Below are 15,113 nucleotides of genomic sequence, written 5' to 3'. Positions count from 1 at the left end.
TTTGAAAGCTTTCCCTTGCTTTATAATGGTGATGGGTTTTTTTCCTTTTTAAAGACTAAGCTAATATTCTATTGTTGTAACCTGCCCTGGGACCTTATGGTGAAATGGGGAGTAAGAAATCTCATAAATAAAATTAAATAACCCCCTCTTTTTTTCTTTCCCCTAATTCAGGCCCCCCTGTTAACGTTGCTCTAGCCATTGAAGTTGCCAGCATTGACCACATATCAGAAGTCAATATGGTAAGTTGGCGCTAGAAGAAAAATAACACTGCCATGTCGTAACATCCAACATTTTGGATGGGGGGGAATAAAGATATATGTTTCTCCAGATTATGGAATTGTGGGAAATTTTAATGGCAGCCAGTGGTGGTGATTCTTGTCCTCAGGAATACACAATGACAGTCTTCCTGCATCAAAGCTGGCGTGATGACCGGCTGTCGTACAATCACACCAACGAAACCCTGGGCTTGGACAGTCGCTTTGTGGATAAGCTGTGGCTGCCGGATACCTTCATCGTCAATGCCAAGTCTGCCTGGTTCCATGACGTCACTGTGGAGAACAAGCTCATCCGGTTGCAGCCTGATGGGGTCATTCTGTACAGCATCAGGTAAAACAGAAACTTCATGAGGAAGAGTGACCTTTTGTGCTGGGTAATTAGATGGCAACCTTTGCTGGGTTTTAGGTGGTTTCCCAAGTGCTGCATATTGTTCAGGCAACATGTGTTTGTGGGCAGGGACCTGTTGGCCTTTGATCAGCCTTGTGCGGTTCCACTAGATTCAGAGGGATCTGTAGTTCATGCTGATATTTACTTGCACTTTTATAGGCTGGTGAGGCTCTTGAGAAGCAGAAAGTCACCAACTCACCAGTCACCATTAGTGCTGCCTGCCCCACCAACTTGTTGGAGGGGCTGCTCAGGTGTTGGGTTCATATAAGCACATGTGGCGGACCTGCAATAGGGGAGCCACATTCTGAGGGGAATTATTCAAAGATATTAGGGAGATAACCGGACAAAACACAGTAAAAGGCCTGGAGTTCGCATTACATAAAATCTACCTATGAGACAATATGACCTGCATTTTAAGCACATTTTTAAAGTTTTAACTGGCTAGGTAGGGTGGGATGGGGTTATTTAAGCATCTTATGTTTTAATTGTTGCAACCTGACCTGCAACCTTAGGCTGAAGAATGAGTAATAAATTATAGTAGTCAAATCATCATCACCATCCAGCTTTTAGCAGCAGCCAGGCTAGTAATAACTAGATATTGGAAATTATTAGAAGGTGCAACATTGACCACAAGTTATTTTTAAAAAGCCTGGCAATTTTGCACGGACAGAAAAATTAACCACTAAACTAAAAATAGCAAGGAGAATGAAATGAAAAGGTACATTTTGGGTGGATTGACATGCTTTTATTATGTACAGTGCAGAAGAGGAGAATGCGGGACCTTCTCCAGTTTATAAAGTTTTGTTTGCTATCATTGCAGGCAGTAAGAGAAATTGCCACCAAACTGGAAATATGACAATTTAAGGGATGCAAGCTCTGATGTAACCCAAACTCATGTCTTCAAAAATAGTGGGAGGGTGGGTTTTTGTTTTAACACTGCTTCTTGTTGTTTTGTAGTATAAAACAGTAATAATAATAATAATATTTTTTTAATGGCAAATGTTAGCCTATATGTAATGGTGGTTTTTGTTGCTGTCTTCATTTTGGATAGAATCACCTCAACGGTGGCCTGTGACATGGACCTTACCAAGTACCCTATGGATGAGCAGGAGTGCATGCTTGATTTGGAGAGCTGTGAGTTCAATTCTGAGGTGTCTATTTTAAAAAGGTCTTCTCAAATGGGAGAGCAGGGAGTGGAGGAGATAATTTCCTTCACACAGGGTAGCCTTGGCCCAGAGTGCAAACCCCTTAATTATTGGAGCAGGAGCAGGGAAAGCGCAGATCTCCCAGCTCCCATAATCCCTGATCATTGGCCATGCTGTCTGGTGTTGATGGGAGTTGGAGTCCAACGGCATCTAGAGCATGGGAGGATAACCTTTGGTGCTCCAGCTTTGGCTGGAATACAGCTCCCAACATCCCTGACATTTGCAGAAATGTGCATATTAGGAAAGATTCGCCCTGAAATGCTGCAAAATTTTCATGGACTTGTTTTTGTTTTATCCCAAAGTATTGTGGAAATGTGGATAACTGAACTTAAAGACAGGGAAAAGAAGAAACCGAAATTAACAGATTTGGCCCTACCTGCAGTTTATTTGAACGTTTTTAGTGGGCTTCTTGTAACTCAAGGCAGCTTACAGCAAATGTCCACGTTGCAACTCTGTCTAAATGTGGTTTCATCACAGCACCACAGAGCTTCTGAAATCTGGCTGGTGGTGGGATGCAGGTTAAATGGTGCTATGCATGGCCTGATGGCACCATGGAAACGCTGTTGCACACAGTTTAACGCCAGGATGACCTGGATGCTATTTCTCTAGGCCTGAATAGCTGTGCACTGGGACTAGAAAGCATTAGAGCGGATTGTACGCTGGTGCAAGTTTTCTCCTCCTCCTCCTCCTCCTCCTCCTCCCTCTCATTTCATTTTTAGCACTGACTGTTTTCTGAGCAATTAAGCACAATACATTTTTATCCCACCAAATATAGCAATCTGCAGTTCTTTTCACTTATGCAATCAGTAAATGCAGAGGCAGCCAGAGAATGAGGCGGCAAAATTTTAGTCTGCTGGCGAGTTTTTACAGAGGGCTCGGATTTTAATTTAATTTTGCAGATTGTGTTTATAGAGCAATAATCACAAGGAGAAATGAAGCCTCTTAAAACAGATTAAAAAAAGGAAAGTTGGTTCTCCATGGGAGTGGGGGCAGTTTAAAGACAAGCGAGGAGATATGTTTTGTGGGGAGGGGAATGTTGATGTAGAAAATGGACAGGTGAGCCAAGCACTTGAAAAGTAGCAATTTTGCACAAGTGAGGAGCAATTTTGCACAAGTGAAGATAAGCTTTAATTTTATTTCTTACAGAAATATTTATTTCTTACAGAAAAAGCTGTAATTTTATTTCTTAATATATACCTTGCCTTTTCCTGTGAATGTTGGGGTGGGGAAGAGGTGGGTGAATCTGCCAATATCAGTTTCTTATTTTTCATAGAATCATAGAATTGTAGAGCTGGAAGAGACCCCAAGGGTCATCTAGCAGACACCCTGCGATGCAGGGATCACAGAAAAAGAATCCCTGACAGATGGCCATCCAATCTCTGCTTTAAATCCTCCAATGAAGGAGAGCCCACCACTTTCCAAGGAAGTTCGTTCCACTGTCAACCATCTCTTACTGTCAGAAGGCTCTTCCTAATGTTCAGTCGGAATCTCCTTGCTTGTAATTTGAATCCACCGGTTCGAGTCCTACCCTCTGGAGCAGCAGAAAACAAGCTGGCTGCACCTTCCACCCGACAGCCCTTCAGATATTTGAAGATGGCTATCATATCTCCTGTCAGTCTTCTCTTCTCCAGACTAAACATACCTAACTCCCTCAACTCTTCTCCATATGGCTTGGTATCCAGATCCTTTATCATCTTAGGGCTTATCCACACTTCCTCTTGTCCCACTGCTTTCTTGGGGGGACAGGGGATGACAACTACAACGACCGCTCTTCAGCACTCAATGGCAAATGGTTTTCCGCAGATTGCAGTTCTGATCTAGAGCTAAGAGTGGGTTTTGCCTGGGAAAGGAGTGTGACAAGGGGGAAACAGCTCAGACCCATGCCTAGAAAGTCCAGGTCAACCGGACCCATGCTTTTTGGGCGCAGGAGAAGCAGTAGTGTGGACAGGCCCTTAGTCATTGTCCCCTGCATACATTCCAGCTGGCTAATATCCTTCTGTCTTTCCAATCCTCTCTGCATTAGCTTGTGATTCTCTAAGTAAAAAAAAAAAGTCATCGTGAAAATTCATCATGCATTTTTGTGTGAATTTCTTTTAATGCACACATTTTAATGCAGTTTTGCCTAAGGAACATTTTTTACACAGCAACATCCCCTCGTATCATGCATTTCTGTATGTTGTTTTCATTAAAATCTGCACTGCAGAATCTGGAGAAGCCCAATCAGTGTAGGCAATGCTGAGCTGGATGGACCAGTTGCCTGATTTTGTGCTTCCTATATTTCTAAGGGATGCGGGTTAAACCACAGAGACTAGGGCTTGCTGATCAGAAGGTCGGCGGTTCGAATCCCCACAACGGGGTGAGTTCCTGTTGCTCGGTCCCTGCTCCTGCCCACCTAGCAGTTTGAAAGCACGTCAAAGTGCAAGTAGATAAATAGGTACCGCTCCGGCGGGAAGGTAAACGGCGTTTCTGTGCACTGCTCTGGTTCGCCAGAAGCAGCTTAGTCATGCTGGCTACATGACCCGGAAGCTGTACGCCGGCTCCCTCGGCCAATAAAGCGAGATGAGCGCCGCAACCCCAGAGTCGGTCACGACTGGACCTAATGGTCAGGAGCCCCTTTACCTAAAAGGGGTGAGTAATGGGAAGAGAAGCACGAGAACACCTTGCTTGTTTCCAGGTCGGTTAGCTCTGATACACTGAACTGGGTTCATTAGGTTTGAAGTTGGCCAGAAAACATTAACCAGTTGGACCAGTAAGAGAACTGTGGCCATGGATTCTGAGTGTTTCATCCTGAGCATGTCAATCTTCTTATCTTTCCCCGTATCCCTGTATTTATTCAGTTTCTTTTGACAGATGGCTACTCCTCAGAGGATATCGTCTACCACTGGTCTGAAAACCAGGATCAGATCCATGGACTGGATAAGCTGCAGCTCGCTCAGTTCACCATCACCAATTACCGGTTTGCTACAGAAGTGATGAACTTCAAATCTGGTAAACAAAGCTTCCAGTCCTTTTAAAAGCCTTGCAGGGATGGGACTGGGTAACATCCAACTAGGTTTTCCCCAGAGTTAGGGAAGGAAGGATCTCTGCATATTGTGATCTTTCCAAACTTAAATTCAGTTCTCCACATTTTTGAGTAATTTGAGATTTAAAAAGAAAAATCTTCATGATAATTCAGCAGCATTCTAATGATGTCCACATTTTTGTGTGCAGCTTTGACAAACATGCGCTTTCACACGTAATATACACAATACACACATTTGCATGCAGTTTCCACTACCGTAATATTAAATTAATCATATGCATTTTAGTTGATTAATTGATCTTTGCAAGTTAAATCTACATATATCTTTTCCCCTTACAAATAAAACCTGGTTTGGACCGGAACTGTGGAGAGACCCAGGGTTCAACTCCCAACTCAGCAGGGTCTCCCACATCTGCGGTGAGCTCCTTTGAATAATATAAATGTGGTGGCAGGGGAGGGACAGACACCTTTTAAAATCAATTAACTGCATTATTATTTATACAGTGCCATTAGGAATGAATGGATAAGTCTATTTTGGGTCAGCATCAGTTCTGCATTTGTTCATCCATAAGACTGCATCATTCTGCTATTCCCCCGCCCCCCACGAAAATGGATTTCACATGAAAATGTGCATTTTTACATACTCCCCCCAAAAAGGGTTTTATCCAAATGTTAGTCCTACTCAGAGCTAGCCTACCTCACAGGGTTGTTGTGACTATAAAACTGAGCTAAATGGGGGAGAGAACCATGCAAGCCACTTTGAGCTCCTTGTAAGAAAGGTAAGATGTAAATAAATATATTTGCCTTTTTGTCTCCTTTGTTTAGCTGGTCAATTCCCCCGGCTGAGCCTCCACTTCCACTTGAGGAGGAATCGAGGTGTTTACATCATCCAGTCCTATGTGCCTTCCATCCTCTTGGTCGCCATGTCATGGGTTTCTTTCTGGATCAGTCAGTCAGCCGTGCCTGCCCGAGTCTCGCTAGGTAAAAGTGTATTGTTTGATGGCTGGGGACCTATTGTAGGGTGTTAAAGCCCACAGATGTGGGATGAGCATTTTGTGGGATGGGCTTTAATGGGTAGGTGAGGCTATATTAATTGCAATTTATGCCTCCAGGTGCCCATATGTGTGGGTTGAACAGTTTTAAAATCCCATCATTGGCGGCCAAATTAAAAGCATAGGAATTAGGCTATAAAACCATGTTTTTGAGCAAGTCCAGCTATGAAGTAAGCTTGTTCTCTCTTTCTTACCCCATTTTACAAAGAATCAGGCAACAACTTGTAAAGTAAGTTTAAAAAAAGATGTACTGCACTTACTTTATAATCATGCATTGGTTCACAACAACAGTAGCAATAAAAACTATGCAGGCAAGTATAACCAGCTTCAGGCATGTGGCTAAATTTGGAGCAAGCACAGGGCACATCTGCCCTCATGGCTGGTCACAGAAAGAGAAAGGATCAGGAAGTACTATATGAACTTTCCTCTTTAGATGAGGAGGGGGAAATGACATCACACAGAGCCCTCTCTACCAATTGTATTTCTATGGCCCGAGTATCTATGTATTCTATGGCAGGAAATTGAAGCAATTAAATGCACAAATTGTCATCTCATCTGTCCTCCCAGTTGAACGACGTGGCCCAGGGAGAGAGGGAAAAATAGTGGAAGTGAACAGCTGGCTTCACAAATGGTGTAAACAGGAACGGTTTGGATTCTTAGATCACAGACTGCAGTTTCTTGAAGATGGACTTCTGGCAAGCGATGGGCTGCACCTCACAACGGTTGGGAGGAATGTTTTTGCCAAAAATCTCAGAAACCTCATCAGGAGGGCTTTAAACTGACTAATGTGGGGGAGGGAGACAGTGCTCCTGAAGGTAGGAGTCTATCAATTGATGAAGATGATCATCCAAATGTCATAGACCAAATGGAGCAAACAGCACACAGACCTAGTGGTAGGAGGAAAAAATCCTTAAATAAGAGACACGGGGGAATGATTAATGGACTTCAATGTCTGTACACTAATGCGCAAAGCATGGGAAATAAACAAGATGAGCTTGAGCTCTTGGTACAGCAAACTAAATATGACATAATAGGCATCACTGAAACCTGGTGGGATAAGTCCCATGATTGGAATGTAATAATGGAGGGATACAATCTATTTCAGAGAAACAGACCAGACAAGAAAGGAGGAGGAGTGGCGTTATATGTCAGGGATGTGTATACCTGTGAAGAGATCCAAGATTTAGAACCTCAAAGCCAAAGTGAGAGCATTTGGGTCAAAATTAAGGGAGAGAAGAATAACAGTGACCTCACTGGGAGTTTACTATAGATCCCCAAGCCAAACGGAGGACATAGATGATGCCTTCCTGGAACAGATGGCCAAGCATGCAAAAGGAAGGGAGATAGTAGTAATGGGGGACTTCAATTACCCGGATATTTGTTGGATGTCAAACTCAGCTGTAAAGGGAATTGGGGTTGCTCGTGCGTAAGGGGGCTGCTGCTCTAGGCAACGTTGTCTGGCTAAACCTTTCCCTGGCTGGACAGCCCTTTCTCCGTGGCTGTCTCAGTCACTGGCAGAATCTGTCAGTGGGCGTTTCCTGAACTTCTCCCAACATAAAAGCTCTTTGACGCCAAGTCTCCGCCTAGCTTCCCTGCGCGGAAGTCTTCTGCGCAGAGTGGGCGTGGCCAGCGGAGGTCCTGGGCTCTCCCCGCTGGTCTCTGTGGAAGAGTCTTGGAGCCATCTCTCCGAAGTCCTTCCCTGCTCCCCTTTCTTCCTGGTGTCATGCCGATTTCCTTCCCCAAAGGAGGTGTTCTCTCTCTCCCTGCTGGTCCCTTCTCCTGCATCGTTGGAGAGCCTTACCTCCACTCTTGGCTCCGATGGCAGTTCCCTGACATCAGCCAAGAGCATAAGGTCAAACAGATTCCTCACTGGCCTTGCAGACAACTTCATTGTCCAGAAAGTGGGAGAAGCAACAAGAGGAACAGCCATTTTAGATCTGGTCCTAACCAATGTTGATGACCTGGTTAGTGGGGTAGAAGTGGAAGGATCATTAGGCGCGAGTGATCATGCTCTTCTGAAGTTTACTATACAGCGGAAAGGAGCAGCCAAGCATACTAGGACTCAATTTATTGACTTTAAGAAAGCCGACTTCAAAAAACTTAGGGAAGTGCTGGGTGAGATCCCATGGACAGTAATACTAAAAGGAAAGGGAGTTCATGATGGCTGGGAGTTTGTTAAGAGGGAGATAGTAAAAGCACAACTTCAGGCAATACCAATGAGACGGAAACATGGAAGGTGCCTAAAGAAGCCAGGGTGGCTATCTAAAGAACTTTTAACTGAGTTAAGATTAAAAAAGGATGTGTACAAAAAATGGAAAGGGGGGGAAACCACCAAAGAGGAATTCAAACAAATAGCCAGCACGTGTAGACACAAAGTCAGAAAAGCTAAAGCACAGAATGAACTCAGAGAGGTTAAAAGCAACAAAAAAGGCTTTTATGGGTATGTTCGTAGCAAAAGGAAGAACAAAGAAACAGTGGGGTCACTCAGAGGAGAAGATGGTGAAATGCAAACAGGGGACACAGAAAGGGCTGAACTCCTCAATGCCTTCTTTGCCTCAGTCTTCTCCGATAAAGAAAACAGTGCCCGACCTGAAGAATTTGGAGCAAATGATTCAGCAGAGGAAACACAGCCCAAAATAACTAAGGAGATAGTACAAGAATACTTGGCTAGTCTAGATGTATTCAAGTCTCCAGGGCCAGATGAACTGCATCCAAGAGTATTAAAAGAACTGGCAGATGTGATCTCAGAACCACTGGCAGTCATCTTTGAGAATTCCTGGAGAACAGGCGAAGTCCCGGCAGACAGGAGGAGGGCAAATGTTGTCCCTATTTTCAAAAAGGGGAAAAGAGAGGACCCAAATAATTACCGCCCAGTCAGTCTGACATCAATACCAGGGAAGATTCTGGAGCAGATCATTAAGCAAACAGTCTGTGAGCACCTAGAAAGGAATGCTGTGATCACCAATAGTCAGCATGGATTTCTGAAAAATAACTCATGTCAGACTAACCTGATCTCGTTTTTTGACAGAATTACAAGCCTGGTAGATGAAGGGAACGCAGTGGATGTAGCCTACCTTGATTTCAGCAAGGCATTTGACAAGGTGCCCCATGATATTCTTGTAAAGAAGCTGGTAAAATGCGGTCTTGACTATGCTACCACTCAGTGGATTTGTAACTGGCTGACTAACCGAACCCAAAGGGTGCTCATCAATGGTTCCTCTTCATCCTGGAGAAGAGTGACTAGTGGGGTGCCACAGGGTTCTGTCTTGGGCCCGGTCTTATTCAACATCTTTATCAACGACTTGGATGATGGACTCAAGGGCATCCTGATCAAATTTGCAGATGACACCAAACTGGGAGGGGTGGCTAACACCCCAGAGGACAGGATCACAGTTCAAAACGACCTTGACAGATTAGAGAACTGGGCCAAAACAAACAAGATGAATTTTAACAGGGAGAAATGTAAAGTATTGCACTTGGGCAAAAAAAATGAGAGGCACAAATACAAGATGGGTGACACGTGGCTTGAGAGCAGTACATGTGAAAAGGATCTAGGAGTCTTGGTTGACCACAAACTTGACATGAGCCAACAGTGTGACGCGGCAGCTAAAAAAGCCAATGCAATTCTGGGCTGCATCAATAGGAGTATAGCATCTAGATCAAGGGAAGTAATAGTGCCACTGTATTCTGCTCTGGTCAGACCTCACCTGGAGTACTGTGTCCAGTTCTGGGCACCACAGTTCAAGAAGGACACTGACAAACTGGAACGTGTCCAGAGGAGGGCAACCAAAATGGTCAAAGGCCTGGAAATGATGCCTTATGAGGAACGGCTAAGGGAGCTGGGCATGTTTAGCCTGGAGAAGAGGAGGTTAAGGGGTGATATGATAGCCATGTTCAAATATATAAAAGGATGTCACATAGAGGAGGGAGAAAGGTTGTTTTCTGCTGCTCCAGAGAAGCGGACACGGAGCAATGGATCCAAACTACAAGAAAGAAGATTCCACCTAAACATTAGGAAGAACTTCCTGACAGTAAGAGCTGTTCGACAGTGGAATTTGCTGCCAAGGAGTGTGGTGGAGTCTCCTTCTTTGGAGGTCTTTAAGCAGAGGCTTGACAACCATATGTCAGGAGTGCTCTGATGGTGTTTCCTGCTTGGCAGGGGGTTGGACTCGATGGCCCTTGTGGTCTCTTCCAACTCTATGATTCTATGATTCTGTCTATCAGCAGTACAGCTCTGTTGTATTGGCCCCTTCTCATGATAACTAGCAAGAATATGCATTTGTTAGGTTTGGTTGTTAATCTCACACATTTGCCTTTCCTTTTTGGTGTTTCTCCCCCCCCCCCCCACTGGTCAAGCATAATGTCTGACGTGAAGCTGCTGCACTGGGTGCCTGTTTACTTTTGAGCCAAATGCAGCCCTTTAGCCCTCCAGGGTATGGTCCCGACTCTCTCTACTCTCCCCAGGACTCTCTCCATGCCAAATGCCTCACCAGCCTTGCTTTGCACCACCCTTTGGTGCTTTTTCCCTGGCTGGAATGTGAACTCTGATAATGCTTATCCTGTATGAGGAATAGAGTGGTTTATGTGAGTGAGTATAGAATCTAGCCTACTGTGCAAAGATGAAATGTGCATTCTTTGCTCCACCCACTTTTGCCACTGGCCTATGGCCCTTGGGAGGTTGCCCAGATGGGAATATGGCCCTCAGACTGAAAAAAAGCTATTCCCAGCCTTGGACTAAACAGAATTAAACTCTAGCTGGGACATCCTCCCCCACACCTTGTTTCTTTCAGGTATAACTACAGTCCTCACCATGACCACCCTGATGGTGAGTGCTCGGTCTTCACTCCCACGGGCTTCAGCCATCAAGGCCTTGGATGTGTACTTCTGGATATGCTACGTGTTCGTCTTTGCCGCACTGGTGGAATATGCATTTGCTCACTTCAATGCAGACTACATGAAGAAGCAAAAAGACAAGATCAAGACCAGCAGGCAGGCAGAAGAGGTCAGTAAGAGCCTCTGGTGGGTTCAGACTCTGATCCACCCATTCGGTAGAACTGGGCTGAAATGTGTGGTCCAGCATTCTCCAGCCATGCGGGGGGGGTGAGGGGGGACAGTAATGGGAGAAGCAAGCTACTTTCTGATCATATAAACTTATCTGCCATGGACTGGTTGGACACAGAGGAATGGTAGCAGGAACCAGTGGGGGAACCCCCATGGAAAGAAGGCTCAGAGCAAGGGGATTGGTGGTGGGACGACGATGTGTGGTCTGAGGGAGAAGAGGAAGAAACTGGGAGGAGAGGTCTGTAGCTGCAGTGGTAACAGGGCTTAGTGAGAGGGGGGAGTCTGGGGCAGAGAGCAGTCCAGAATCAGAGCTAGAAGCTGCAGCAGGAGAGTGGGATAAGGGAGGCCAAAAGGCCCTCCTTTGCAGATCCTGTTTTTTTCTAATAAAGAGTTAACTTTACTTACTCCGTGTGATTTACTGCTGGCTTTTGGAAAATATTTAAGGGAGAGTCAAGGCAGACGTCAGCAACAAGCCCTGGCAGTTCTCCAAGGATGCCAGGAGCTGATGCCAGCCCCCAATGCTTGCTTGGAGAAAGTCCTGCAGATATCAGTATGACCACCTAATAACAAGACAATGACAATAAACCACCAACAGCATACAAATCAATATGGCTAACCTGATCCAAAACACCTACCCACCCCACTCACACACGAAAACAAAGATCACCACAGCCAATCACAAACAACCACACCCAATCACAACCTCTTTCACCTCCAAAGAAACACAAATGAACAGCAGAGAACCTGCACGAGCAACGCTGACACCAAACTCTACATACATTAAGCAAAATAGAAGCATCGCCACCCGACACACCCCCATCTTCCCCCCCTCCCCCCCCCCAAATGTCTCAACAAATGAAACTGATTTGTAAAAATGTTACACGGAAAATATACGAGAGACATTACGCATACTTCTGTAAAACAAGAAAATCTTTAATAATAATAGTATGACCACCTAATTCAAGTATGGGGAACTTGTTCCTCTCCAGATGTTGCTGGACTCCAATTCCTATCAGCATCAGTAATATCAGTAATTGGTGATGATGGGAGTTGCAGTCCAGCAACATCTGGTGGGCCACAGGTAAGTCACCAGTGATAACCAACATGGTGCTCTCCAGATGTTGCTGGACTACAGTGCCCATCAGCCTCAGACAACAAGGCCTATAGGGAGGGATGGCAACATCTGGTTCCCCATCCCCTGGCCTACAGACATGTTGATCATCTTCTGCTTCTCATTTCAGGTCAATGTGAAGAACGCCATTGTTATGTTTTCCCTCTCGATAGCGGGTGTCAACCAGGAACTTGCTGTTTCCAACAGGCACCACAGAGTCCCTAAAAACTTGCCTGGGTCAGTGGAAGTGGAAGCAGGAGAGACCAAGAAGCAACAGGAGACTAAACCCGAGAAGAAAAACGGCCTGAAGTCTCTCTTCAAGCCCATCGATGCAGATACCATCGACATATATGCTAGGGCAGTTTTCCCAGCAGCCTTTGCAGCAGTCAATGTCATCTACTGGGTGGCTTACACAATGTGAGGGTCACAAAATGGAGGTAGGCTGGGCAACAGGCAACTGAGATCCTCTGAGCCTAAGGAGAGCATCTTAATGGAAGGGCCTTACTCAGGGCCAACTTTTTAACCACAGCACTTCCAAAGCCAGATGGATATTCCGTTAATAGAGAGGATTGTTCTTCTCCCTTCCTCTGTCACTGAGACAGCAAAGCAGTTGGCCACCACCCCTTTTTATTGGCTTGTTTCCCCCTCTTTAGTCTCCACAGAGCGAGTCAGATGCCACAGTCTCCCCCAGTTTGGCATGAAACTCCTGCCAAGGCTCCACAGCTGCCTAATCCTGCGCAACAATAAGGCGTTTCACTTCTTCATCCGTCGTGTCATCTTCCAGTTTCAAGAAGGATAAGTCCTGGATTGGGGCCTGAAGAAAAATAGCACCTGGTGCATCAGGGTCTGATCCAAACTAATCTGGTGTGTGTCGCCAGGGAATAATTTCTTTGCCGGGTGTTTGTGGGGAGAGATGCTTAAAAGTGGACCAAAAATGCAAGGGTGGAGTTCTGCATGGTCTGGATTTTAACCGGCTTTTAAGGACCCAATAGAAAACCTTTTTATTTGATATTGGACTATTAAAAGGCTAGCTGGCTGGCAGTCCATTTCTTCGCAGTTATGAGAACTTTTCTTTCTTCAATCTGCACCTGTTTTAAACACACACACACACACACACCCTACTTGACTGCACAGTTTGTGTCATAGCTCTGTATGGACATGATGGTTTAGCTGTGATTCCTGCAGTGCAGGGGGTTGGACTAGATGACCCTTGGGTCCCTTCCAACTCTACAATTATTTGATGCTATGATATCTGTAGCTGGGCATTTTGATGGCCAGGAGTAATGGGGATGTGTGTAGGGTGGGGTGGGGGAGACACACACACATATGCATATACATGTATTCCTTGAAGTTTCTTTAATGGTTTTAAAATCTGGGCAACAAACGGTAATACTGGGTTTTGGGATTCTGGTTTTTTTAAAAAACTGTATCATTTGTCTTGGATAAAGTATTTAAAACACTTTTTTATCCTCTTCTAACCACAGCATGAAATAAAGCCTATGACACAGAGCTTGGCTGGAATTGTTTTATCGTGGATACTTCATAGCTGGATTGTGGGGAACAAAGATCCAATGGAAAGGGAGCAAGATTCACTGCAGAGAACAAGGGATTGCGAAATTACAGAGAGAGAGAAAGATTTGTGTTTCTTATATGTACACCATAAACACAGACATGTAAGCAGCTCTGGAGAATCACTGGGTGGATCCAGACCGCCTGTTTATTGGGTGTTCATCCTGATTTGCTTGTAGGGAAATTAGACGACATGGGCTATGTAATGAACATTCTTCCTGATTGGTAGATTAGGGGAAATTGCAGAGAAGAATTATTGGGAAAGTCGTGCTATTATCTTGATGAATAAGGACTTGCCTTTTTTGTTTTTTAAAATTGTAAACTGGTGCAGAAATGATCGGAATTGTAAACTGGTGCAGAAATGATCAGGAAAAATGAGCAAGCGAAATAACATCCCTACCAGAGGCAGAGCTGAGTCAGGTCAGGCCCACGCAAATCATCCACCCTGGTCCAACTCAGCCATCTGATCCACAATTACAGACCGGTGATATTTTCTTATGGACTAGCCTGTCTTTCAGAAACAGCACCACAAGGTTGGGAGGTAAGTTAGCATCACTTCCCAAGATTTGTTGCCTGGGGAGACTGGGGTATGTGTGGAAGAGGCAGCAGCCCGCAAACATATTAACTCTGCATCTAATCCCTTTGCAGAAAGCCTTCCTTTAATACAACTTTAGATGTTAATTTGGCTTTAGCAAAAACAAGAGGGGGTGGAAGAGTGTTGATGGCATGGCCCAGTGAGACCCTTGTGCAAGCTTCTTCTGCTTTAATGTTGGAGGAACAGACTGAAAATGAAGCAGGATAGCGTAGTATGTTACAGATGAATGAGGGATGAGGGTGATGTAGCTGAACATCACCATCTGATGCAAACGGGGCAGTGAGGCGGGGATGGATGGGGAAGTGGGAAGAGTTGAGGCTTTTGATGATAATCATCCAAAAGGCTCCCACTTTGGCTCTTAATGGGACTGTGTTACTTCAGCAGATAATGAACTAAAAAAACAAAAAACCCCAGCACAACCCCAATGAGCCTTCTACAGCTGGAGCAATAGGCTCCTAATGCACTTCTTCAGCTAATAGGTGCTGCCATTGGGTTAAGAAAATTGAAACACTTTTTAATGTTAGAATCAACAGACTGCCAAGTTTCTTTCTGCCAATGCTTGGCACCGAAAAACTAAACAAGAGAAAAGAAAAGAGGGTTGGGTGGGGTGGAAATGGAATTCTCCCAATATTACATTCAAGAGGGATTTAAATGGTGCTTTTTAAAACTATATTTGCTTGGAAGTAAGATCCAGTAAAATCAATGGGCTGTATTCAATGCTAGTCCTGCCCAGAGTAGACCCACTGAACTTGGCATCCATAAATTTCAGTGGGTTGACTAAGTAGGACAATCTGGTGGGATTTATTTATTCAGTAAATGTTTTGGGGATCTGCTT

General features: G+C 44.8%; 1 protein-coding gene across 1 annotated transcript in view; it reads left to right on the top strand.

Moving 5' to 3' along the window:
- The window catches only part of GABRD (gamma-aminobutyric acid type A receptor subunit delta), a 35,724-nt gene extending 22,574 nt beyond the window's left edge, over nucleotides 1-13,150 (top strand). The window contains exons 3-9 of the mRNA XM_053400691.1: nucleotides 172-239; nucleotides 386-606; nucleotides 1,715-1,797; nucleotides 4,719-4,856; nucleotides 5,716-5,871; nucleotides 10,733-10,944; nucleotides 12,245-13,150. Coding sequence (XP_053256666.1) covers nucleotides 172-239; nucleotides 386-606; nucleotides 1,715-1,797; nucleotides 4,719-4,856; nucleotides 5,716-5,871; nucleotides 10,733-10,944; nucleotides 12,245-12,535 — 1,169 coding nt within the window. The 3' untranslated portion in view covers nucleotides 12,536-13,150. The remainder of the gene's footprint in view (nucleotides 1-171; nucleotides 240-385; nucleotides 607-1,714; nucleotides 1,798-4,718; nucleotides 4,857-5,715; nucleotides 5,872-10,732; nucleotides 10,945-12,244) is intronic.
- Nucleotides 13,151-15,113: the final 1,963 nt, after the last annotated feature.

Source organism: Podarcis raffonei, chromosome 8 (assembly GCF_027172205.1).
Source record: "Podarcis raffonei isolate rPodRaf1 chromosome 8, rPodRaf1.pri, whole genome shotgun sequence".
NCBI lineage: Eukaryota > Metazoa > Chordata > Lepidosauria > Squamata > Lacertidae > Podarcis > Podarcis raffonei.
Note: the sequence above shows the minus strand (reverse complement) of the source record. Positions and strands in the feature narration are given on the sequence as shown.